Source organism: Dryas octopetala, chromosome 1, assembly GCF_963921425.1.
Source record: "Dryas octopetala chromosome 1, drDryOcto1.1, whole genome shotgun sequence".
Taxonomy (NCBI): Eukaryota; Viridiplantae; Streptophyta; class Magnoliopsida; order Rosales; family Rosaceae; genus Dryas; species Dryas octopetala.
In genome coordinates, this window is record NC_141366.1 from 863,334 (window position 1) to 887,554 (window position 24,221).

General features: G+C 36.4%; 3 protein-coding genes across 6 annotated transcripts; 1 reads left to right on the forward strand and 2 right to left on the reverse strand.

Moving 5' to 3' along the window:
- Window positions 1-1,146: 1,146 nt before the first annotated feature.
- Window positions 1,147-5,324, reverse strand: LOC147296079 (NAD(P)-binding Rossmann-fold superfamily protein). Of its 2 annotated transcripts, none has more exons than XM_086248351.1 (12): window positions 5,037-5,324; window positions 4,819-4,959; window positions 4,235-4,283; window positions 3,933-3,950; window positions 3,708-3,823; window positions 3,513-3,626; window positions 3,099-3,149; window positions 2,775-2,863; window positions 2,597-2,664; window positions 2,448-2,521; window positions 2,186-2,296; window positions 1,147-1,556 (listed from the first exon to the last, which is right to left on the reverse strand). In XM_086248351.1, exons 1-12 carry the CDS (start codon window positions 5,157-5,159, stop codon window positions 1,428-1,430), a joined length of 1,083 nt encoding a protein of 360 aa, XP_086104477.1. In that variant the 5' UTR covers window positions 5,160-5,324; the 3' UTR covers window positions 1,147-1,427. The 2 variants fall into 2 exon arrangements, with proteins under 2 accessions (XP_086104477.1, XP_086104479.1); XM_086248353.1 differs by having other exon boundaries at window positions 2,448-2,525; window positions 2,604-2,664; window positions 5,037-5,318.
- A 374-nt stretch (window positions 5,325-5,698) lies between these two features.
- Window positions 5,699-12,941, reverse strand: TOP6B (topoisomerase 6 subunit B). Its single transcript, XM_086247075.1, has 19 exons — window positions 12,571-12,941; window positions 12,398-12,450; window positions 11,883-11,980; window positions 11,608-11,713; window positions 11,053-11,190; window positions 10,879-10,930; window positions 10,655-10,719; window positions 10,097-10,203; window positions 9,034-9,136; window positions 8,782-8,867; window positions 8,437-8,633; window positions 8,184-8,299; window positions 7,947-8,032; window positions 7,714-7,786; window positions 6,840-6,931; window positions 6,536-6,674; window positions 6,357-6,451; window positions 6,104-6,278; window positions 5,699-6,013 (listed from the first exon to the last, which is right to left on the reverse strand). The coding sequence occupies exons 1-19, from the start codon at window positions 12,662-12,664 to the stop codon at window positions 5,864-5,866; spliced, it is 2,025 nt and encodes a 674-aa protein (XP_086103201.1). The 5' UTR covers window positions 12,665-12,941; the 3' UTR covers window positions 5,699-5,863.
- A 5,437-nt stretch (window positions 12,942-18,378) lies between these two features.
- Window positions 18,379-23,851, forward strand: LOC147296081 (linoleate 13S-lipoxygenase 2-1, chloroplastic-like). 3 transcript variants are annotated; one of them, XM_086234643.1, is made up of 10 exons: window positions 18,380-18,666; window positions 18,718-18,939; window positions 20,508-20,770; window positions 20,866-21,103; window positions 21,272-21,589; window positions 21,766-21,851; window positions 21,940-22,050; window positions 22,155-22,456; window positions 22,574-22,840; window positions 22,934-23,851. In XM_086234643.1, the coding sequence occupies exons 1-10, from the start codon at window positions 18,459-18,461 to the stop codon at window positions 23,691-23,693; spliced, it is 2,775 nt and encodes a 924-aa protein (XP_086090769.1). In that variant the 5' UTR covers window positions 18,380-18,458; the 3' UTR covers window positions 23,694-23,851. The 3 variants fall into 3 exon arrangements, with proteins under 3 accessions (XP_086090770.1, XP_086090769.1, XP_086090762.1); XM_086234636.1 differs by having other exon boundaries at window positions 18,380-18,939; XM_086234644.1 differs by lacking the exon at window positions 21,272-21,589 and having other exon boundaries at window positions 18,379-18,939.
- Window positions 23,852-24,221: the final 370 nt, after the last annotated feature.

A 24,221-nucleotide genomic window follows, 5' to 3' on the forward strand; every position in this document is an offset into this window, starting at 1 on the left:
ATTGTGAACTTGAGAAAATTATATTCAGAAGTGATTCATAATCATAATAAAATAGATTTTAAAAAAATAAAGAAGAGAAATTGTTATTTCAACTTGAACTTGAAGTTTGAGTCTAGTAGCCTAGTAGGTGTGTTAGGTATAACAATCAATTTACCAAAATTGTGAGGACAACAAGATAAAGTACAGGGTGCCCTTCCAGACTTCCAAGTAAGCCTGATGTGACACTAACAGTTGTCATGCAGGACATACTTTAAGTTATGCAAAGCCAAAAGCCTTAGTAAGTTATGCAAGGCCAATGCAGTAAGAATGTCTTTGAAATAAATGAAAGCAGTACCATCAATTAACCATTTGGTGGCAAAAACAAAATTTATGTTTTCCTGAAGCAAGAGGACAATAAAATGACTTTGTGTGAAGAATGAATAAATAAACAGATAAGACAAAGACACATTAAGAATGGGACTGAAGGGGATGGATATCTGTACTTCAATTGGTCAATTGGGCTTCCATGTAACCTGATCAAATTGCCAATAAACATATAATCAAAGCTTTTTCCTGCTAAACAGGCCTGCAACACACCGTTATAAAACTTACCAGCCCACCAGGACCAGAAGGCTTTGGGAGCAAGGTTTGCACCCTCACCCATTTTGGGACAGATTGGCCCCAAAAAAAAAAAGTGCCCCAAAAAGGTTTGCACCTTCCCAATCCTAACTGACCAAAAAAGGTCATTTTGCCTCAAGGAAGACCTTATGATAAGGTCCTTATCTCTCTATTTTGGTTGTTCTCTCATTAGAAGCCTGAATGCTCGTACTTGGCATCCCAAAAGAAAAAGCAACTTTTCGATGGTCAAGAAGCCAGTTGAAGACCCAAAAATCTTGATCATAAAATTCATTTTCGATGTAACAGGCTTTCATGGGTTTCAGGAGTTGCATATATAGTGCACGAAACAAGGTTTTCTAGATCGGTGCAGATATGCCTAACCTTCAAGATCATTAACTCATTTGGGAAACTATGTTTGGCCAGAGAATGTCAGGAACTCGATGAAAACCCAGAACAGCAAAAGCAAAATTTTCATTATTGAGGAAAACCCTAGGAAACAACTAATTTAATAATCATAACCAAAAAAGAAAACAATGATTACAGTAAAGATGAACACAAAAAACATACAGCTTCGTACAATTATATTGATGAATATGTGGTTACAGAAGCTACACTCTCCTCCTTTACAATCCGGATACCCTTAGAGAGGCAACAATCTACCTTTTAATATTCTTGAATATTATTACATAGACTAATATTCCCTCTTTTATTTCAACTTAACAATTTCAGTGTAAAAATTTGGACTGATAAAGCATCTCAATCTTAGTTGCTAAAAACGGGGGCAGGGGGGTGGGAGAGAGAGAGAAAGAGCGAGAGATCTTATCATTCAATCAAAATCTTTTCACATCAACCAGAGCTCCTTGCTTCCTTCCAGATTCAAGCATTGCCTCTAGAACAGCAACATCTCTGGCACCTTCCAAAAAGGACATGCGAGGCTCAGCTTCATAGCCGTCCCCCTTCTGCAACAATGCAGTAAACATGATCAGAATATGCGGTTGGGAATTTCGGTACCCGGTCCCAACCATCCCACCCTACCCAACTTGGGGAACGGAATGGGGACATAGGATTAAAATTAAAACCCAACATAGGAATGAGATTACCTTTGTGCCTGCCCTGCCCCACCTTGCATTTATTTATATTTTTAGATTTAAAAATTTTCTATTTGGTTATCATTTTTTTTAGATTTAAGATGTAATTTATCGATTACTGTGCCAAGTTTTAATTTTTCTATAATTATCGTAGCTAGTGAATTTTTTTTGGAGAATTGTAAGCTAATATTTTATGTTTGGTAATTGTTCAAGTTTGGACCATCAACTAATATAGAAAAAAGAAAAGAGGGATGAGACGGAATGAAATAGGGATGGGGGGCAACAAAATGCTTCGCAAGGTGGGGGAGGGAGAGGGAGGTTACCAAAGACAAATTTAAGTTGTCTATGATAAACATGGAAATGCAAATGTTACCAAAATAAACATGGAAATGCAAATGTTACCAAAGACAAATAAACAAGGAAATGCAAATGTTACTTGGAATATGGTAAAAATTGAAAACCAACTACCTAAGTGCATGGCAATTAGCATCTGAAATTACCTTTAGAGTGGCCTGTGATATGTCATTAACAAAAGCTTTGAATTCTTCATCCACTCCACTAAATTGGTAGAAGGAGCTTTTGCTTTGTCCATCAGCACCATAAAACAAAACCTGTCACAGTAACATAAGCAGTCAAGAGCTGGTCAATTTATTACAAGTTGATTGTAAATAAGCCGTGTCTCAGTCCCACCCAAATATCTCATTACATTCTAATGTTCAGTGTCATAGAATTAAGTACACTGTAGGATGATTTTCAACATACCAGGTACCCATGCCGTCCATCTTGGTTTCCACGCTCAATTTGCAGTGTCCCCTTCAAGCCAACAAATCGCCAAACTATCTGATGGTATAAAACATTATGAGAAAATAAAAGTTTATGTATATGAAGTATAAAGTGAAATTAAATTTTACCACATGCCTTGGGCGACCTTGAGGAAACCACCATCACAAAAACCCCTGAACATCCATTCTCCAGTTGACTAAGGCAAGGAAACCCATGTACTCACCTTTAGCATTTTCACTGTGCAAAAAAGAAAAAAGAAAACCAAAAATAGATTATGCAAATTAACAATATGCGATAGTAACTTACAAGAGGGAGGATATGATATCTGGTGGAGGTAAAGTCTTGTCAACATGAGAGGTTGCAGCTGACACAGAGACTATCTCGCATCCAGCAAGCTGTTCAAATGAACAAGAGAAACAATGAGATTCATCTATTGACTGAAATATTTTGACAGAGAGAGATTATAAGTAATCTGGAGGTGACATTACCATTATTTAAAATAAACAGCAGATCAAACTTCAAAGTCCATGGTTAGATAAGTAGCGGAGCATTCTTTAAAGTAAACAGAACATGTTCAAAGAAACCAAAACCATAGTTTACTGTCACTAAATACTTAAAATGTGACATTACCATTCTCAGTCCTGCGATGAAATGTACTCCCATATCCAGAATGAAGCCTCCCTGCCAAAGGGGAAATAATCTTGTTGAAAAAGGAAACAATAATTTTCGGGTTAGGCATGTCGACCTAAAGCACAAACTGTTTATTAATCTTATTAATCAGGTCAACAGGGTTTTCACACAACTATGCCCAACACTGCTAGTTTCGTGTCGGTTTCAAGTTGTGTTATCATGCCATGTCAAAAATTACAACCCTAAGTTAGGACCATTACATTGAGAAGTAGCTTGCACTAAGATGATAATATATATACATACATATATATATGTATATATATGCATATGTATATATATATATATATGATGGTGGTGATTTCTAATGAATGAGGGAGAAAATTAATATCTTTCAACTACATTGGGAAGACATACAGTAAAATTGCGTCTCCAAGAGCTTGAGAAGTAAGGGTTCGAACTGTTCATTGATCCTTCAACAATAACTTGGACGCTCATCATATCTCCAATGTCAGTAATTAGTTTCTTGCACTGTGAAAGCAACAATGAGGGTCTTGCAAGTCAAAAAGTAAAAAAAATTATAACAATATTAATATAATGGAAACAGAGTACCTCAACAAAAGCAGGTTCAAATCGATAATTTTCTGCTACAGCCCAAATTGGTTTATCAAGGGTATTAGCGAAAATAGAGTTATAACTTGACAGTGCAGTTTCCAATTCGCTTGTCGCTGCATTATCGAACCAGTAACTTAGAATTTTTCTATAACAATCATATATTGTCTCACACATTGAGACAACTTACATACATAATATTAATCCAGTTTGTCTCCTACTTACAAGCTGCTGCAGGTTTCTCTTTGAGCCCACCAAGTTAGCCAAGCAATAGGGAGTAGATACAGGTGCAGAAGACAAACAAAATGAAAATTTTAGTCCCTTGTACTGTATAAGAACGAACAGACAAATTGCATCATAATATTTGATGGTTCATACAAATAAAAACGAATGCGCTACAGCCTGGCAGTTGATGATTGGAGATGGCGTTTCAAATCCTTTGACATAACTTTTGACCCAACAAAATTAATTGACACATTCTGAATAGACTAAAGTGAGCAAAGCTTTTACAGTTATTTAGAACTAACCCTGAAGGACATGCTTCCCTGCCTTGAGCAGTCTCAATGAGAAATCAACCTGCATGAGTTGGTTCATATGTAAGAGACAGTATCTAACTAATATAAAACATGTGAAACAGTTAGGTTTCGAGAACATTTAGAATTGAAGTGACCAGGGGCATGCAAAACAGTGTGTTAAGAATATCTTCATATGGGTGTTGACTAAATACTTGTATAGATCCTAATGTCTGTATAGTTTGTTATGTCTTTTCTTTTCTTTTTTAGCTGAGTCATGTAGTTTTGATGAAAGGGATTAAATTTTTGCTTCCCTCCCACCAGTGTGAACTGCCAGGGAATGTTATTGTGCGAATTAATCACCACAGCAAAATTATTGAATATTCTCTACTCGTAGGCATGAGCAAACAATTAAAACTGACAGACTTTTAGTCAATCCAATTATATGAAACATTCCTATAACTCTGCTCATCTAAAAAGATCCTCTTACATTCAAATTACTATAAAGATAAAAATTTAAACTGACAAGCTTTTATTGTTTTTAATAAAAAAGAAAGCTTTAGTTTTACTTTCTCAACCGGCATCCAATTGAGCTATACCTGAGATTGGCCAGCTAAGACCACAGCAACACCAAGAATTGAACTATCTCCAATGATTTCTTCAAGACCCTTATCACCCCATTTGCATTCTACTCCTGGAAAATGTTTTCGAGCAATCTCAACGGCACCTCTAGCAGATTCCTAAAAAATAAAAATAAAAAACAAGGTTAAAAGCTCTGATTAAACGATAAGAAAAGAAAAAAGAAAATTTGAAGTACCTCTGTGCGGCTCCAAATGGCTTTAAGAATGACGAGGTTAGAGATCTCAGCAAGCCTTGGAATGTATTGGGTCCTGACAAAGGTACCAGCTCCGAGAATAGCAATCTGAGGTTTCTCTGCCATTTCTCCAAAACCAACTGCACCACTTGCTTTTCTTGCAAATCTAAGCAACTGGGATATTGGAAATTTGGAATCTTGATCTTTGCTTAATTTTAGTGATATAAATTTATAATTTCGATTCAGCGACAGAATGAAAGATGGTGACTAATATGAATGAAATGAATTTTGGAAAATATGAAAACAATTTTTTTTCAGCATTTTTATAAAATTGGCCAAAAATATTAGGGTTTATATAAGACTATAAGTCAAATGGTATAAATAATTTACGTGTTATAATATAATATAATATAAGTGAACATCAAATCTATTCTTATAAAGTATATATTAATTATTAATAATATTTACTTATACTATAACAAATTAATTAGTTTTACAATTTTACACCATAGTTGTCTGAGACAGCGACAGTCAAAAAGCAAAAAACTTGAATGCCTAGTTGGATGGATGGAATGAGTAAAATCTGTAGTAAATTTGTAATTAAGGGTTTATTTACCAAAAAAAAAAAAGAGAAAGAATCTTAAGCATATAGACAAAATCTCCTTTTATTATCGTATCCTACATAATTTCGAGAATAGATTTACACTCAGCTTTGAAGAAGCCTTTTTGAATTTATTAAATTTGAAGGAACAGAAAGAAACGGTAACACTTTCGATTTCCAAATGCCTAGTTCGAAATAAATTAGAACTAGCTGAATATCCAACAAGGTCCTAGCTGAACAGCCGAAACACAAACGTGGGACTATGCAAGTCAATGAAGTTATCTTCTTCAGCTTCTAATGACTGGATATATATAGCTTCTCTGGGTTCCTCAGTCACTCCACTATGTGTAGCATAATCCAAGGCCATCTCATAGTCCACCTGAAAAATTTGAGTACAAAATTAGAACATGCATTTCATTTCAACATTGGCATATCTAGTAGACTGCATAAAAGTCAGGCACCATCTCACCTGCTCAACATGTTGTATAAGCTTTTCCTTGAGCATTTCTTTTGTGATCATACGAGTTGATATTTTCTTAAGCATATCTGTACCCTCATCTTCATAACGTTTCTTCTTTGATGCATGTAATTGTGCCATTTCCTTCAATACATCATATACAGCACCAACAGCACTATCTACATACCTGCAAATTGATAGATTATTTCAGGAAAATCATTCAGGAGAAATTAAGGGTAGAGGCCAAATAAGTGATGAGTCTTACTTGCTTAAATTCCGCTTTCTCTCCTGCTGTTCACGAGCTTGGATTTTCTTTACTATTTTGGTTTTTAGCTGGATGCAACACTGCTGTATGGCAGACTGGAGAGATATTGTTGTTAACTAGTTTGGTCATATATACACATATATATATATATATGAAGAATTACAATGAAAATTGCCTACCTTGACAGCAGAAGCTATTTCAGTTATATCATCTCCAATATACTCCTTCCCAGTCCCTTTAAAGGGTATTTTTGTGCTTACAATGCTCACAAAGACACCAATTTTATCCTGAGTCTGGTTGATCTTGTAATTACTCCAACTGAAAGGACATATTTCATATTGTTTTGATTTCAAGTTAGCATCTCTAGCATTTTTCATCACCAAAAAAAGTTTAATTCAAACAATACTAGACTGCTGTCCCCCAAAAGTCCCAATGCAAAAGAATAGCTACTAAAGAAAAATTAGAAAGTTCTATACAACTTACTTGATTCTCTTAAGGGCGGTCCTGGTGACAACATCAGCACCTTGCTCGAAAAGAAGTGGGATACGGTTTGCAAATCGGAAAATATTCAAACCCTAAAATAGAATAGAAACTGGAAAGCTTCATACATGTCATTGAATTAATAGCTGAAGAAATTGAAATTCTGACCAACATTTGTAGTACTAAACAGGTAGTCATGTAAAAAGGCATCCTAAAGGAAATAGAAGCTATAAGAACAAAACTCCAGTTTTCAAATTGTTAATTCCTATAGTGTATGGCAATATGCACACTTGCTTATGTATGGATTCATGTATTCATCCAATAATCACTCAAACAGCTTCCATCCATCTCGTTCTAGGAATGGTATTCTAACTTAATATCATAATATTTACATATGAAGGATAGACATACAGCACCAGATATGTATATTCTAGATGCTCATTTCCACACAACAAAATAACCCAACCAAACAAAAATAGGAACATTGTGTGCTAAATGGCTATTACTCAATAATGATTTAATGAGCAAAGATGTAAACAGTCAACTTGTAGACTATTTCCACGTTTAAGTGCCACAGGATGTACAGTCAGATTCAAGAATACATGCATAATCAGGCATGACATAAGATGCGCTCAATACTGTTTGATAGAAAAAACTCTCAAAACTCTGTTATGACAAAAAGGAGCACTACACTCACTCTGCTCCCTTTCCTCATTATTATTTATATATTTATGTAGACAAGGTAAAACAATACTTTTCGGACTAAGCATTAGTTGGGTTGAGTGTGTATCTCCAGTAATCTCATCTCAATAATTTAACTGATGACCTAAGTAGTAAGTACTATGTGGACTGTCAATATTAACAGAGAATCACCTACTTGCTTGACATCTTTTCCACCCACACTGACACCAGCTTCCACAATGAATGGGTGGCCTTCAAAAACTTGAGCACTGTATAGTAGAAGTAATAAAAGAATCAACATTTGCCAACAATGTCAATCAATTACAGATAACAACAAATAAACTCATAAAATATAACAGAAGTCAGCTTTCTACAAGAATTTTCCCAAAAGAAACCACATGAACTAGCAAGTTAGAATTCAAATGCAACCTTCCAGAATAAGTCGCGACCATATCTGGTTGCAGCTCCTTTATAATTCCTAGACGGAGATTGTATTCCCCTGCAGGACTCAGACACTGAAAACAGTTACTAGGTAATGGGCCAACCAACCCACATAGCCTAAACTACTATGGAAAGAAAACTAAGAGCAAATTACTACCAAGACTATATAGTGATTATATGCTACCTGTATATAATAAATGAATAGAGATACCAGAAAATGCTTACATCACCACTAGGATCATCAAATTTAGCTTGACGAAATAACTGATGGATGCGAACAATTTGCTGAGAAGTTAGAGATTTAACAGGCATCTTTGGACAGAACTCGGGTCCCAATTCCCCTAATAAGGAAGAAACATCAACTTAAGCATCTAAGGAGTAAACACCACGCATCACCTTGGTATCCCCCAGGTGTTCAATACTATCATGGAAAACCTGGCGAGTTGTCAGTGCTTCCTAGGTAGTGATAGAGACTTACCAATTAGTCTTTCCGCATAGGATTTTCGTATATTAACAAATTCATGCTGAAGAAACTGTAAAAGATTCTTCTTTGAAGTTTCTTCAGTGAGGCGTTTGATTAGCAATAAGTCAACAGACGAAGGATGGTGCTTTGTCTCAAGAGGAACTGGAGGCATAACATCCGTTCTCCGTGCAAACCTTATGGTGACATTTTTACTGCACAAAAAGTAAATGCTGGTATAGATTCGTTCAGGACATATAATCCTGTGAATGTGTGTGTGTGTGAGTGAGTGAGTGTGTGTGTGTGTGTGTGTGTGAGAGAGAGAGAGAGAGAGAGAGAGAGAGAGAGAGAGAGAGAGCATACTCAGATGTATCTGATACAAATTTAAAAAGAAACTCAGCATAAGGAGTGATAACAGCCATTTGTCGCATGTAATGCAATATCTTGGACTGCACATGCCAAGAAAGGAGTTTTCAGCTAATGAAACAAACCAAGCTTGGTCAACTGCATCAAAATTTTGTTGTGACAAATGACCACAATGCATCACATCTATGGTTGAGCACCACTGAAGCTATAATGAATTAATATGAAATGAGCCAGTGATCCAGTACGTACTCGGTAAGTTGTCCAATTCCCCTCAATAACAACCTGGATCTCAGCTCCATGCCACCTATCCTTGTTATCCCGCTTTTCATGTATATGAACATGAGGAATATTCCTGAAAGCTTAAAAGAAGCATCATTTTGATAATAATCCTAAAGTATATTTCATTACAGTTCAAAATTATCAGAGATTCCTTAAAATCATGAGGCAAAGGAGTTTCTTCGCTGATGGTATTGTTAGAAGAGTCAGATATTGATGATAGGTCTGAAACAAGAAGATCAAGTTTAAATCATCAGGAGCTTCCTCTTGCAAGTATTTTTTCAGTCTTTTGAGCAAAAATATTTCTTACCCAGATTTCTGGCCAGCTAGACCAATTTGGAAAGCCAAGGCACCTCCTAGGGTTAAGATCTGAGGATGGCTCGTGGCATGTGAGAGGGTGAAAACTTGTCGTTTTTTGCCTCATTGGTGCATCATGTGCAAGATGCAGGGGGGAAGTGCAGATCATGTTTTCATGCACTGCCCAGTAGCTCAGAGTTTATGGTAGAATCTGTTTAGGAAGTTTGGGTGAGTTGGGTAATTTCATCAGGTTGCTACACTTTGTTAAGCGAAAAACATGTGCTCGGAGGAAGCAAGTAAGCTAAAGTCCTCTGGAGGTGCAGTGTTTTGGCCCTTTTGGGTCATTCGGATGGAGAGGAACAGAAGGATCTTTTAAGATTACAAAGGGGTCTGGGTGGAGGAGCCTTGGAATAAAGTAAGGTTTTGGGCTTCCTTGTGGGCTTCTGTTACAGTGAAATTAAGGACGTATCCTTTTCTCCTATTTTTTTAGATTGACAGGCAGCTGGATAGTTACAGTTTTGATTGGCTTTAAGTGGCTGTGCTTTAAGTTTTTAACTGTAACTGTAGATTATACATGGTATAAATGGTAGATTATATGCATACATGGTGTAAACATATATATGATACTATGAACATTATACAATCATAATGGATCTATATGATAGATATAATATTCATGTCTTCATAACAACCACTAATTATTTCACAACTTATATATTATAACATATTGCAGTCATACCGATGAATATCTATATCCAGCCTGCAGAATGTAATATAATTTTGATCTTTCATTGATGATGAGATCTCTATAGGAAGCCCTGTACTCATCTTAGACCAAATTAATGCCTGCATAAGTAAAAATAGGTCATTAATTTGGTTATATAGGCAAATGATCAAGCAGGTAAGCACAGTAACCAGGTTATTCAATGATGCAGATGTGAGGCTCTTTTCTGGCTGCATCTTAAGCAAGAATGCATTGTTGGCATTTCATTACATATGGACACATCCTATGGATATTGTATTGCCCCCATACATAAATTCTTGGTAGAAATGTTTTATCTTTACTTAGTGATTACAAGTTTTGCCAGCTGCCAACAGAAATGATATTTAAAATTTGAGAAGGTGCCAATTCATAGAATCCTAATATTGAACCCTCACAATCAATCTTGGGGTGGAAAAAGGCAATACAATGCATCTACTAATAATATCTCTTGTGTGAGTATGTGTGTGTGTATTAACTATTCCAATTATAACAGAAGAAATGCAGTGAACATAAGCAAGATATGTCAATACGTACCATCTTTGCACCTAGACCAAACTTCCCACGTGTCTGCTTCAAGCCATATTTTGTCCCAGATAGTACTGCATGAATTCATATATTTACAGCAACATTAAAGATGTGCTGCAGAGGTCATATGCTCATCTATGATTGGAAACAAATATTAAAACCATGTACAAATAAGTTTGCTAGTTAAATGAGAAAAAACAAATGAAAACTTTATAGCAAAGTAACTTCAGAACCTCGTCCAAACATATTTGGAATGTCAACATGCGGCATTCCTCTTCCATTATCCTGTATTTAAAACCAATTACAGTCATGAGAGTTACAGCTACAGAGAATCAAGACAATACATATCATGCACATAAGAAACAATAGAATGCTTGGAGGCATACCAGATGGGGAGTACATCATACCTTGCACGTAACCCTGTAAAATGAAGCCTCACCTCGGCCCTTAATGGTCTTTGGAGCTAGAGGCTCTTTGACTTTCTTTCCAAAGGAAGCATTCTTTGCTTGTAATTCTTGAGTACGAGTTTCCTTTGCTAATCGTTTCTGGATGGCAAGAAAAAAATAACAAGGTCAATCTACGAGAACTTAGTTATCTATTAAAGAATAACAAAGAAATAACAGAAATAGTAACAGACGCTGATACTTCAGATATTGAGTCTTGGTTTTCTCGAATTCATAAAGCAATTGGAAGAGGCAAGTTAAGATTCATGAAGAGTGAAACCCCATATCAAGATATGCAAACTACAAAATTTGGAAGTGATGGTATAAAATTGATTAAAAAAAAAAAAATCAAACCATGAACAATAGAAGATACATCAAGGATTTTTTTTTTTTGGTACAGAATAGATATATCAAGGCTTTTGATTTATCTCCCTTACAAATAAGTTAGATATACCTCTACTCATACTTCAATTAACAAAAACAAGCATAGCAAAAAAGTTACATCATAAGTATGCATACCTCACGAGCCTTAGCCGTTTCGTAATCATCATACAGTTCCTCATCAACACGGTCTCGATCAATAAGACCAATCATAGAATTGAACTTGCTTTTCTCAATATCTTCACTGTAATAGCCAATTTAGATTCAGTATATACACAAATTCAATATGTACGTATAAAAAAAGTGACAACATTAACCAATTAGAAGACAAGATTTGCCCACTATATTTACCCCTCATCATATGAATTGTTATGTCCAAGAATTTGCATATACGTATACTGACTAGCACTTACATTGTTATTTCTATCACGGGAAGCTCAGATATGGACTCCGTGGAATCAAGTGAGTTCTCAACGAGTTCCCTTACAGTAGTGTAAAGACATTTCCCTGGCTGAAAATTCACAGAGAAGAGATAGAAATAAAAAGGAGCACAATGAGAAATTCAAAATTGAAGTTCTTTGCTTTTGTGAATAATTCAATCAACATTCAAAATAATCTAAGGCCGGTGTGCAGCTTTCTCCTCCATGCCCTATATTTTATAGCTTGCTTCAAATTTGTTATTTTTATCTCATTTTTTCAGTTTATATGTGTGTGCAAATTTATTAAAAAAAAATTGTACGAATCAAATTCAGCCTCAATTATATCATGGGGGGCTCTACTAAAACTTTGGTCTATCGTATTCGTAAAAGTACCAAAATAATAATAAAAATAATGATAATAATTTTCAGCAAAAGAAGAGGAAAAAAAAACAACAATGGAGAGAGACCTAATTTCATTTAGAAGAAAAGTAGGAAAAGGAAAAGCATACATTGTCAAAGCCAGCAATGTTCTTATTCTCCGCAAAGAACTCAGCTGGAGATTCTGCAGAAAAAATTGAAAATAATGCAATCAATATGCAAACCAATACACGCACACATAAAAATAGAGAAAGAGAGAGAGAGAGAGAGAGAGAGAGAGAAAGAGAGAGAGAGAGAGAGTTACTCTGCTCAAGAACGCTATCTTTGGGCTTCGCGGGAGTCTTTGATTTGCGTTTCTTAGGCTCCGTTGGGCTCTTACTGCTACCTCCTGCTGCCATTCTTCAATCACCAATTAAATTTTCATCCAAAAATCCCCCAAAAAAAAAAAGGAAAAATAGAGAGGAGGAAGAAGAAGCAGCAGCAGCAGAAAATCTAGGGTTAGGGTTTTGTTGGGTACAGTCCGAAGCCTTGCTAAGGTCTAAGCTGCAGTCAGTTGCATAGCCGTTGCCCGTTGGCGGTGGGCAGTGTTGTTTGAAGATGTCATTCAATTCAATCTATCAATGAGATTGGGGATCTGATGAAAATGGACGGCTTAGATTGGGCGCAGACTTAGACAGTTGTTGTACACGTGCTGTACACCATCGACACTTCATTCCATTATATTCCCGCCAAGCTTATGAGGGAGACCCGCGCGAATGATAAGAACGATTAGATTAGTCAAACACTTGTTTCGGACACTACACTAGAGCTATAAAACACTGTTAAAGATTCTAAATTTTGTAGGGTCTCAAATGATGTGGCATATACCACATTGAAAATTTTAAGTTATTTGAAGATTGGGTTTAGTTCTTATTATATGCTTTTTTTTACTGAAATTTTATGGGTTTGTTTTTTCTAAACAAAACTATTGGTTAAAAAAAAAAAGTTGCTATTTGCACACTTTTTTTTTTTTGCACACCTCAAATATTTAATTTGTGAAATAGCAAAAAACACCCCAAAACTCCTCATCCCTCTCTCACTCCGTCACCAGCCACCACTTTCTTCTCTCTTTCTCTCCTCCCAGCGCAGCGCCAGCTGCACCACCCTCCTCTCTCTCTCTCTCGCTCTCTCTCTCCTCCTAGTTACTTCTGCCACCCCCAACCTAACTACACACCCCACCTCTTCCTCGCACCAGCCTCCACCTACAGACAGCCAAAACAGCCACCCCACCTCCTCCTCGCATGCACCAGCCACCACCACCTTCTTCTCTCTCTCTCTCTCTCTCTCTCTCTCTCTCTCTCTCTCTCTCTCTCTCCTTCGATGAGCACCCCAAAACATTTTACAAAACAAAAAATTGCAAGTTCTTCAGTGGATGACTGCCGAAAATTGCAGGTTGTTTCAGTGGATGGCTGCCGAAAATGTTTGTTTCGTTCGACAGATGACTGCGAAACGAAATCGACATTTTCGGTAGTCATCCACCGAATGAACCTGCAATTTTTTTTTTGTTGTACTTTTGGCATGTGACAGGGAGTGTGGCGGGGAGGTGGTGCTATGGGGTGGCGTGGCTGGGTTGGCTGGACAGAGACAAAAAAAAGGAGGGAGGAGAGAGGGAAGGAAGGAGAGAGAGAGAGAGTCGAGCTCAGCAGAGGCATGGGGTGGGGGAGGAGCAAGGGAAGGGGTGGGTTGGTCATCAGACAGAGACAGAGAAAGGGTGACACCTAGAGCTCGCATGGTGGTGGGCTTCGCGGAGCTTGCAGGCTTCGATGGTGGTGGGCTTCTCAACGTGGTCGAGGATGAGGTGTGTGTGTTTTTTTTTGTGAAATGGATAAATTAGAGGTATTAGGGTGATTGGAGGGGTGTGTTAAGAGAAATTTTATATTTTAGAAGAGAATAAAGGGTGTGTAGAAGAAAAAATGAAAGAAAAATGGTGTGCAAATAGCAGTACTCTATAAAAATATGTCATCATTTTTTTAATTTTTAAGAATATAGAGTACATGTTCAACCTATACTTTTTTAGGGTGTAGAATAAAGTTTGTAGAGGCTGTATATTAAGTTTTAACTTTAAGCCCAAAATTTTGAAGTTAAAAGTTAAAAGTTAAAAGTTAATATAACGCCGACAAACCAGTATCGAATACTCGAAAAAGAAGCAAAAAAACCACCAAACACTCGGTGGCTATCGCCGAGTGCTCAGCACCTGATATACGTGAAAAAAAAAACTAATTGACTAATATTATGTAACATTGAATAGTTACAATATTAATGTAGTTTATTTAGAATTTTAAAAATCCAAGGCTGTAATATGTAGAATATAAAATTAAATGATTTTAATAGAAGTCTAGACGCCTTCATAAGTGTGGTTACGTGTGACTTTACTTAAGTCAAACACTCGGTATAACCCATATGGGTATACTTGGTATGTATAATTAAGGTATATTTTGTAATTAACCCATCTTTCAATTATCACAAATAATAAGCCTCATATATTCTTTTTTATTTGGTCAAGAACTCAAGATAGAAAGATTCATTTTGGGGGAAAAAAAAAAGGATAGAGAGATTCATTGATAAGTTAATAACCCGAAAGGGCTGGACAACGGTACAAGGCCCGGAGGCCGAAACAGGGGCTTGCTAAAAGGGCATAGCCCAGGTAGCACCAGAAGACAGAAACAAACAAGCCCAAAAACGAAAGGGGCCGAAACTATAAAACAAAACAAAAATCGATCCAACATAATTACTAAGTAAGTATTCGATCAAACTAACTGATGGAGACGGTCTTACGTTGTTTCTCAGTGCTCAATTGCTCATATTTATATGGTAAAATCAATCTTGATCGATCTTGATACATGGAGCAAAAATGGACTTTAAATGTAAATTAAGCTGACCCAATTACAGTTAACATTCCCCACAACTCCACAAGGCATTCTAATATCCATATAAAAGATTAATTAATTGGTAGTGACTAGCTAGTACTGTTGAGAGTAATGTGGAGCAATGTCTCACATCGGAAAACTAATGCTTAGCATATGTGTTTATAAGTCTTGGGTCTCTCCACCTATTGCCAATTGGTTTTGGGTTGGATGCTCTTTCCAAATCCACATGCAACACCTACAGATTCCCTTTTACGTACTACTTGTAGCCTAGTACTTGATAGAATTAGAACATCTAACTCAAAACCAATTGGCAATGGGTGGAGAGGCCCATGGCTTATAAGCACATATATTAAACTCTAGTTTTCTGATGTGTGACATTGCTTCACATTACTCTCAACACGCCCTCGCACGTGTGGCGATATTTTGAGCCTTACACGTGAACAAATTGTATTGGGTGACGTGGGAGCACGTGAACAAATTGCATCCAACCCAATTGGTTTTGGATTGGATACTCTAATTATATCATGGTATCAGAGCTTGGTTATCCGCGTGTAAGGCCCAACGGCCACACGTGCTCCCACGTCACCCAATACAATTTGTTCACGTGTAAGGGTCAAAAATTTCACCACATGTGCGGGGGCGTGTTGAGAGTAATGTTGAGTAATGTCCCATATCAGAAAACTAGACTTTAGTATATGTGCTTATAAGTTATGTAACGTGGAATAGTTACAATATTATGTAACTAATATTGAAGAAGTAACTAATATTATCGAAAAAAATATAAACTAATAGACCAATATTATGTAACGTGGAATAGTTACAATATTAATGAAGTTTATTTAGAATTTTAAAAGTCCAAGGCTTTAATATGTAAAATATAAAATTAAATAAATTCAATAGAAGTCTAAACGTCTTCATAAGTGTGGTTAAGTGTGACTTTACTTAAGTCAAACACTCGGTATAACCCATATGGGCCATATGGCTATACTTGGTATGTATAATTAAGATATATTTTGTAATTAACCCATCTTTCAAGTATCACAAATAATAAGCCTCGTATATTCTTTTTTATTTGGTCAAGAACTCAAGATAGAGAGATTCATTTTGGGCAAAAAAAAAAAAAGGGATAGAGAGATTCATTGATAAGTTAATAACCCGAAAGGGCTGGACAACGGTACAAGGCCCGGAGGCCGAAACAGGGGCTTGCTAAAAGGGCATAACCCAGGTAGCACCAGAAGACAGAAACAAACAAGCCCAAACACGAAAGGGGCCGAAACTATAAAACAAAACAAAAATCGATCCAACATAATTACTAAGTAAGTATTCGATCAAACTAACTGATGGAGACGGTCTTACGATGTTTCTCAGTGCTCAATTGCTCATATTTATATGGTAAAATCAATCTTGATCGATCTTGATACATGGAGCAAAAATGGACTTTAAATGTAAATTAAGCTGACCCAACTACAGTTAACATTACCCACAACTCCACAAGGCATTCTAATATCCATATAAAAGATTAATTAATTGGTAGTGACTAGCTAGTACTAGGCTACAAGTAGTAGATGGGAATCTGTAGGTGTTGCATGTGGATTGGGAAAGAGAGATGGAGTATAATATTGGCCAAAAAAAAAACCTGGACCGCTGGCTTTTCAGTACGTACCAGCCATACATTGGACGGTTTCTTGCTTGGTATTATATATGAGGATTGAGGAGTCTCCATCATCCTTCTCTTTGGCAGCTCTCTCTCATTTCACATCTATATCATTCAAAAAAATTAAAAACAAAATTAATTAACCCAACAAAAGGCCAATATACATACATTATACATATACGCCCGGCATACGCATGATCTCATGATCCTATCAAGTATGAATCACGTGCATAAGTAGTACTTATTTGTTGTTTTTTGCTGATTGATGCAAAGTCAAGCGCACATTCATTGAATGTATAGTACATGGTACCAAAAAACAACTGTCGCAAGCAGTGTTGCTATATAATAATACAAAATGATATATGTCATCATTAGTTTTCACTGAAAAATAAGTACAGGTTCCCGCCTTTTTCATGATGGATTGATGGGTCATTACAAATGAAATGAACCACATGTTTCATCCGTATATATAGATAATGTGGGAACATTTTAGGCTTATGTTATGAATCTATACGTACATCTATGACATATATATATATATCAGTAGATCAGTAAATTTACGAATTAATTAGGTACAAAATAGGTAGAGGCCGGGACCATTTTTTCTGGCTAGCTAGGCTAGGTTATAGGAGAATGGACCACTGTACCCGTACTGTATATATATAATTGCAATGAACCACTAAACTGCATATATATGCATCATATGTGCCACGTAATTATTATTTAATTTATGAGAACATTGAAGACAGAATTGAATCGATCTCGTAGGAAATTAGGAATGCCATCTAGTCCGTACTATGTAGATTAAATTGTACGTAGATGCATTAGATTTAAAAAAAAAAAAAAAGAATTGTGGATGCATGTACAATCATGATCATGAGATTTGCTGCTAACCCGGCTGGCCAATAATTAATGAGATCGAATACCTTCATCTTATCATCTTATCCATCATTGTTACTAATTTTCAAATAGTGTTAACGCTCGTTCAACATAAAGTGTTAAAAGTTTTTAAAGTGAGTACGCCTATTACTAGAAACATTGTGTACTTTTCGTGTATTTAGGGTTCTTCATTGTGATCGAATAAGAAAAGAGAAATGAGATTATTAATCTTTTGTTGGGAAAAAAAAGAGACTATTAATTTGTTCCTCCATTATAATCTTCTTCTTATATAATTTAGTAGGTAGATTTAGACCTACTTTCTAATTAATTTTAGATAAAGCACATAAAATCCAGCTTTTTAATTAACTAGAGGAGGAACCTATATATAGTGCCGTTCACAATCACGTTTCTTTCCATACAAATTAGTGTATAACGATAATGTATATTATATAACCTATTGATGTGTTACGAATCCACCAAAATTATAATAAATCAATAATCATTAAAAGAAAAATTTTAGAGCTTAAATAATTATCGTTTTACATATGTTATAATTTATATAAAAATTTGTGTATAATATTACATCAGCATATCATGTAGTGTTACCGTGATAAAAATACATAATTTCTTTCCTCCTGGATCCTGTATATAAGAATATATAGCTTCATATATGTGACCTAAAGCTCTCCAAGGCAAATCTCTAAGACACTCTTATCTAGTTATCCTCCACATGCAAAAACTCAGCAAAAAGATATGCTGAACCCCCAAGTTCACCAATCACAGTCTGCCCAAAGCCTCTTTCTGCACAAGCCATTCATCCATGGCGGCAGTGCTTCTCTGCCTGCAGTCTGGTCAAGGCCCTCAGTACTCATCCCCATGGCCAATAAACACAAAAAATTCATTCCTATAACCAACTGCATAAAACCCACAACTACCACTACTACTTCAACTACTACTACTTCAACTGATGGTACTACTACAACTGATGGTACTTCTAGTTCAACTACTACTACTACTACTACTTCTTCAAGTGATGGTACTAGTACTACTACTAAAAGCATTAGTACTTCAATATTCACCGAGGAGTTCATTAGTGTTAAAGCCACAGTCACTGTGACGCTTACAGTCGGAGGGTTTTTGTCACATCTTGGCCTAACACGAGGGCTTGATGATATCACAGATATGCTCGGCCACTCGCTCCTCATGGAGCTTGTTGGTGCCGACCTGGATCCCAGTAAGTGTATATCTATATACATATATATGGAATTTAATTAGCAAATTAATTAATTAATTAAGCATTCAAACTAACCACCTAAAATAGTACGTACTTTAACCATAATTAAACCATATATGATAGGAAATTAAGTCAAGTGAATATTATAACGTGTCTATGATTTTTTTTTTGTTTACCCAAAATTCTATTTATTTTGTCAAACCCAAAATTGTTTTCATTCTGAAATTAATCTACAATTATTGTTAAATTTAGAGTAGAGTACGTCATTCATGCACCACCCATAAATTCCCACACTCTTGTAGGAAAGTACAGTAGTCCGAAATTGCGAATAATGATGCCTAAATTGAAATATGAATGTATATTATATATCTAATTGTTTATCTTTAATTTTTTTTGTTCAATATTCTTGTGCATGTTGTCAATCTTCATTTTTTTTTCTGGCCTAGCTATGTGGTGTCAATCTTTTTGATTAGTTGTTTCTTTGTTGAGAAGAGAGATCGATCAGCTAGCGATTTTTTCTTTTTTTAGCCAGAAAAGACTGCTAGCTAGGTGGCTAGCTAACTGGAAATTATAGCTCGTTATTAATTTTATGAAACAGAGAATATTTGTTGTTCAAATAGTTTCAGGTTACAAAGAAGAAAACCATTATCTTAATTAAGAAACAAAGAAGAAAATCAAATCTAATGATCAATTCCATATTAATTAAAAATTAATCTATACTATATATGTGCAATATCTGCTAAATGTGTGGAGATTGTAACTTGTAAGCGTTAAGAGAGAGAGAGAGAGAGATATGGATTGCTGGCGGCTACTAGACGAAAAATTATAGAAATTTGGGAAAAGCGTTAAAGTGGTTTCTAGTTCACATATAAATGGTTCCTACAAAAAGGAAAAAAAAAAAAAAAAAGGAAAAGGAAACACGCAATTTGGACCTTGGAGAATGGAGACTGGTCACATATGAAATAAATCAGAGAATCAATCACGGTAGTGGAGTCCATTGTATTCCAATATATAGAGCATAGATACAAGAGTCCTAAAAGGTATGACTAATCTTACATCATTATCATAAAGAGAACAGAGATAAGTACATAATATCTAAGATAAATATATACAGCTGTATTAGGAACATAATATCTTAGATAAATATATACAGCTGTATTAGGAGTTATCCTTTAACATATACATGGTCCCAGTTGGATGAAACCCAGAGAGCATATTTGCATGAAAAGTATAAACTCCAATTAATAGTTAACAATATTTGCATATTTGCATCACAGTCAACAGATGAGATGTGCATAATGGGTAACAATATGTAAGTAAGATGCACAATATTTATGGAGATACATACATATATAAGAGTAATATTTTCTTTATTAGCGGAAAGTCTCACATATCATGTTCTTAAAATCACATATTAATTCAAACATGATTCGTCTAATCAATAGCACGTCATGATTAACTATATACATATATCACGTCATATATGTATAGGTGTGATACGTACACACATTAACATGTATTATGATATTAAATAATTTATTAATTAATAAGTTTGTTTTATGGTGAAGGTGGATCAGAGAAGAAGGTGACAGAGTTTGCACATAGAACTCACCGAGAGGAGGGTGAAGTTAAATATGAGACAGATTTTAAAATTCCGGTAGATTTTGGGAGAGTGGGTGCTGTTCTGATTGAGAATGAGCACCACAAGGAGATGTTTCTCAAGGACATTGTCCTCGATGGCCTCCCCAATGGTTCTCTACATCTTTGCTGCAATTCATGGCTTCATTCCAAGTATGACAACCCGGATAAGAGGGTTTTCTTCACAAACAAGGTCACCCTTGAATTATTTAAAATATATAATATAATTAATTAATTAATTAATCGTTTCATTAAGCAGTAAATTAAATGTGGTTAACGCGCATGCAGTCATACTTGCCATCTCAAACACCAAGTGGGTTGGTGAGGCTACGAGAAGAGGAGCTGGTGACTTTGCGTGGGAATGGCCAAGGAGAGCGCAAGAGCTTTGAGAGGGTCTACGATTATGATGTTTACAACGACCTTGGGGATCCTGATAGCAGTCTAAACCTCCAAAGACCAGTACTTGGTGGCAAGGACTTTCCCTATCCCAGACGTTGTAGGACCGGCCGACCACTCAGTGAAGCAGGTTACTCGTGTTCTTTTATCAGACAGTTTAAATTAATAAAAATATACTTAAAAATAATATTCACTGTCCATTTTCTAATAATTTAGTTTTTTATGATTAAGTGATTGTCTCACATAATATCAAAATTTAAAGAGTTATATATTTTTATTTATATATATATATATGCAGATTCATTATCGGAGAAAAGGAGCACGAGTGTTTACGTTCCTAGAGATGAAGCATTCTCAGAGGTGAAGCAGCTGACATTTTCAGCAAAGACAGTGTACTCTGTGTTGCACGCATTGGTGCCGTCTCTGGAGACGGCGATCGTTGACACTGATCTTGGATTCCCATTATTCACGGCCATAGACTCACTCTACAATGAAGGCATTAACTTGCCTCCCTTCCAGGAACAAGGCTTTCTTAAAACCCTTCTTCCCAGGGTTGTCAAGGTTATGGCTTCTGGAGATGATGTCTTGCGTTTTGAGCCTCCGGAGACAATGAACAGTTTGCACACTCACTCTCTCTCATACATGCAAATTGTCTTATATATATCCATCGTCAGATTGTGAATTTTAATTTTAATTTTTTTGGCATTAATTAGGTAAGAGATTATTACTCTATATATTAATCTCCTTCTAAATTTCTAATTGATTGTGTAACTTTTCTTTTTGGGTGTTTAGGGGACAAATTCTTTTGGTTTAGGGACGATGAATTTGCTCGGCAGACTCTTGCGGGTCTGAACCCATATAGCATCAAATTGGTGAAGGTAATGAATTAATTGTAGATACAGTACGTAACACACATTAAAGATGTCATATACACAAGTATAATTCAAATAAAAAAAAAAAATGCAGGAATGGCCATTGAAAAGTGAATTGGACCCCGAGATATATGGTCCGCCAGAATCGGCAATCACTAAGGAAATGATTGAGCAAGAAATTAGAGGCTTCGCGACTATCAAGGAGGTGCCATACATAATATTAATCAATTAAAGTGGAAATACTTTTGCCCCAGAATCTAACATATTATATATCAAATTCTTTAATACGTACAATATCGATGTGTGCAGGCCATAAGAGAAAAAAAGTTATTTATTTTGGATTACCATGATTTGTTTTTACCCTACGTGAGCAAAGTAAGAGAACTGGAGGGTACAACATTATATGGATCAAGGACAGTGTTTTTCCTAACCCCGGAAGGCACACTGAGGCCACTGGTCATTGAGTTGACGCGGCCACCATTGGATGGAAAGCCACAGTGGAAGCAGGTTTTCCAACCCTGTTGGAATGCCACCGGAGTCTGGCTTTGGAGGCTCGCCAAAGCTCATGTCCTTGCCCACGATTCTGGTTATCATCAGCTCGTTAGTCATTGGTAATTCATAATTAAGTACTATGTTTTTTATAATTATAAGTATGGGTACATAACTCATTAAATTTGTTTACTAAGTAATGTACGTGACAATATGTATGTGATTCATTTATTTTACAGGCTAAGAACACATTGTGCCACAGAACCTTATATAATTGCAACAAATCGGCAACTGAGTGTGATGCACCCAATCTATAGATTGCTACATCCCCATTTTAGATACACGATGGAGATCAATTCTCTTGCTCGTGAAGCACTGATCAATGCCGGTGGCATCATTGAATCCTCATTCTCGCCTGGAAAATACTCTATTGAGCTTAGCGCCGTTGCCTATGGTAAGGAGTGGAGATTTGACCAAGAGGCACTGCCGGCTGACCTCATTAGCAGGTAATTTCATTTCTAGCCAAGTCCTTTATAAAAATTACATCATGACTCTAAAGTGTTCGACTAATTAAGGTCATGATTTTTGTATTTTGCTAGGGGAATGGCTGTTGAGGACCCAACTGCTCCACATGGCCTAAGGCTAGCAATTGAAGACTACCCTTTTGCCAATGATGGTCTCCTCTTATGGGATGCCATCAAACAATGGGTCACTGACTATGTGACCCACTACTACCCAGACCCCAACCTTGTCCGGTCCGATCCAGAGCTCCAAGCATGGTGGACCGAAATCAAAACAGTAGGCCATGGTGACAAAAAAGACGAGCCATGGTGGCCAGAACTCAACACCCCACAAGACCTCATCAACATCATCACAACAATGGTGTGGGTCACTTCTGGTCACCATGCAGCAGTCAACTTTGGTCAATATGCCTATGCAGGCTATTTCCCAAATAGACCCACGATTGCAAGGATCAATATGCCCACTGAGGACCCATCAGAGGAGTTTTGGCAAAACTTTTTGAAAAAACCCGAAGGTGCCCTCTTGCAGTGCTTCCCGTCGCAAATTCAAGCGACGAGAATCATGGCTGTTTTGGACATTTTGTCGAATCATTCGCCGGATGAGGAGTACATTGGGGAGAAGATGGAGCAGGCGTGGGCTGAGGAACCGGTTATAAAGGCGGCGTTCGAACGGTTTAAGGGGAGGTTGCAGATGCTTGAAGGAACTATTGATGATCGAAATGCTAACAGTGATTTCAAGAACAGAAATGGAGCTGGGGTTGTGCCTTATGAGCTTTTGAAGCCAGTTTCGGACCCCGGAGTCACCGCAATGGGAGTTCCCTATAGCATCTCTATTTGAAACTTAACGCGTGTGTGTGTGTTTTTTACTTTTTTGTAATTATTTCAGGCCTCCTTCATGATGGGGTTGCTAAATAATGGGAGCAAGTACTTAGTCTACCCATCAGTGATGAGTCATCACATTATAGGGTAGTGCATCACATGTGGTAATTAAGCTTTCTCTACAACTTGGCCAAAAAAAAAAAAGCTTTCTCTACAACGAATACATGATAATGTGGTCCACAAATCCATGTGATGAACCCACGAGTACAAGTCGTTCTTTTACAAAGAATACAAAATGTATGAAAATTTATTGGCTGTTAGAAAATGATAAGAAATTAATGTACCTGCAAATGCAAATGAACATATGCTAGCTTTTCAAGTTGGCCCTCCCTTAGTGGGGTTACAAATTAACGTACGTTTTTGTTGGAATTTGTTTTGTCGTTTCGCTTTACTTAGTTAATAGTTTCATGGCTCACCCAGAGATGTGATTTTCAGACTGACACAAAGTTCTTTTGCATGTGATGTTTACCATTAAAACAAAAAACAG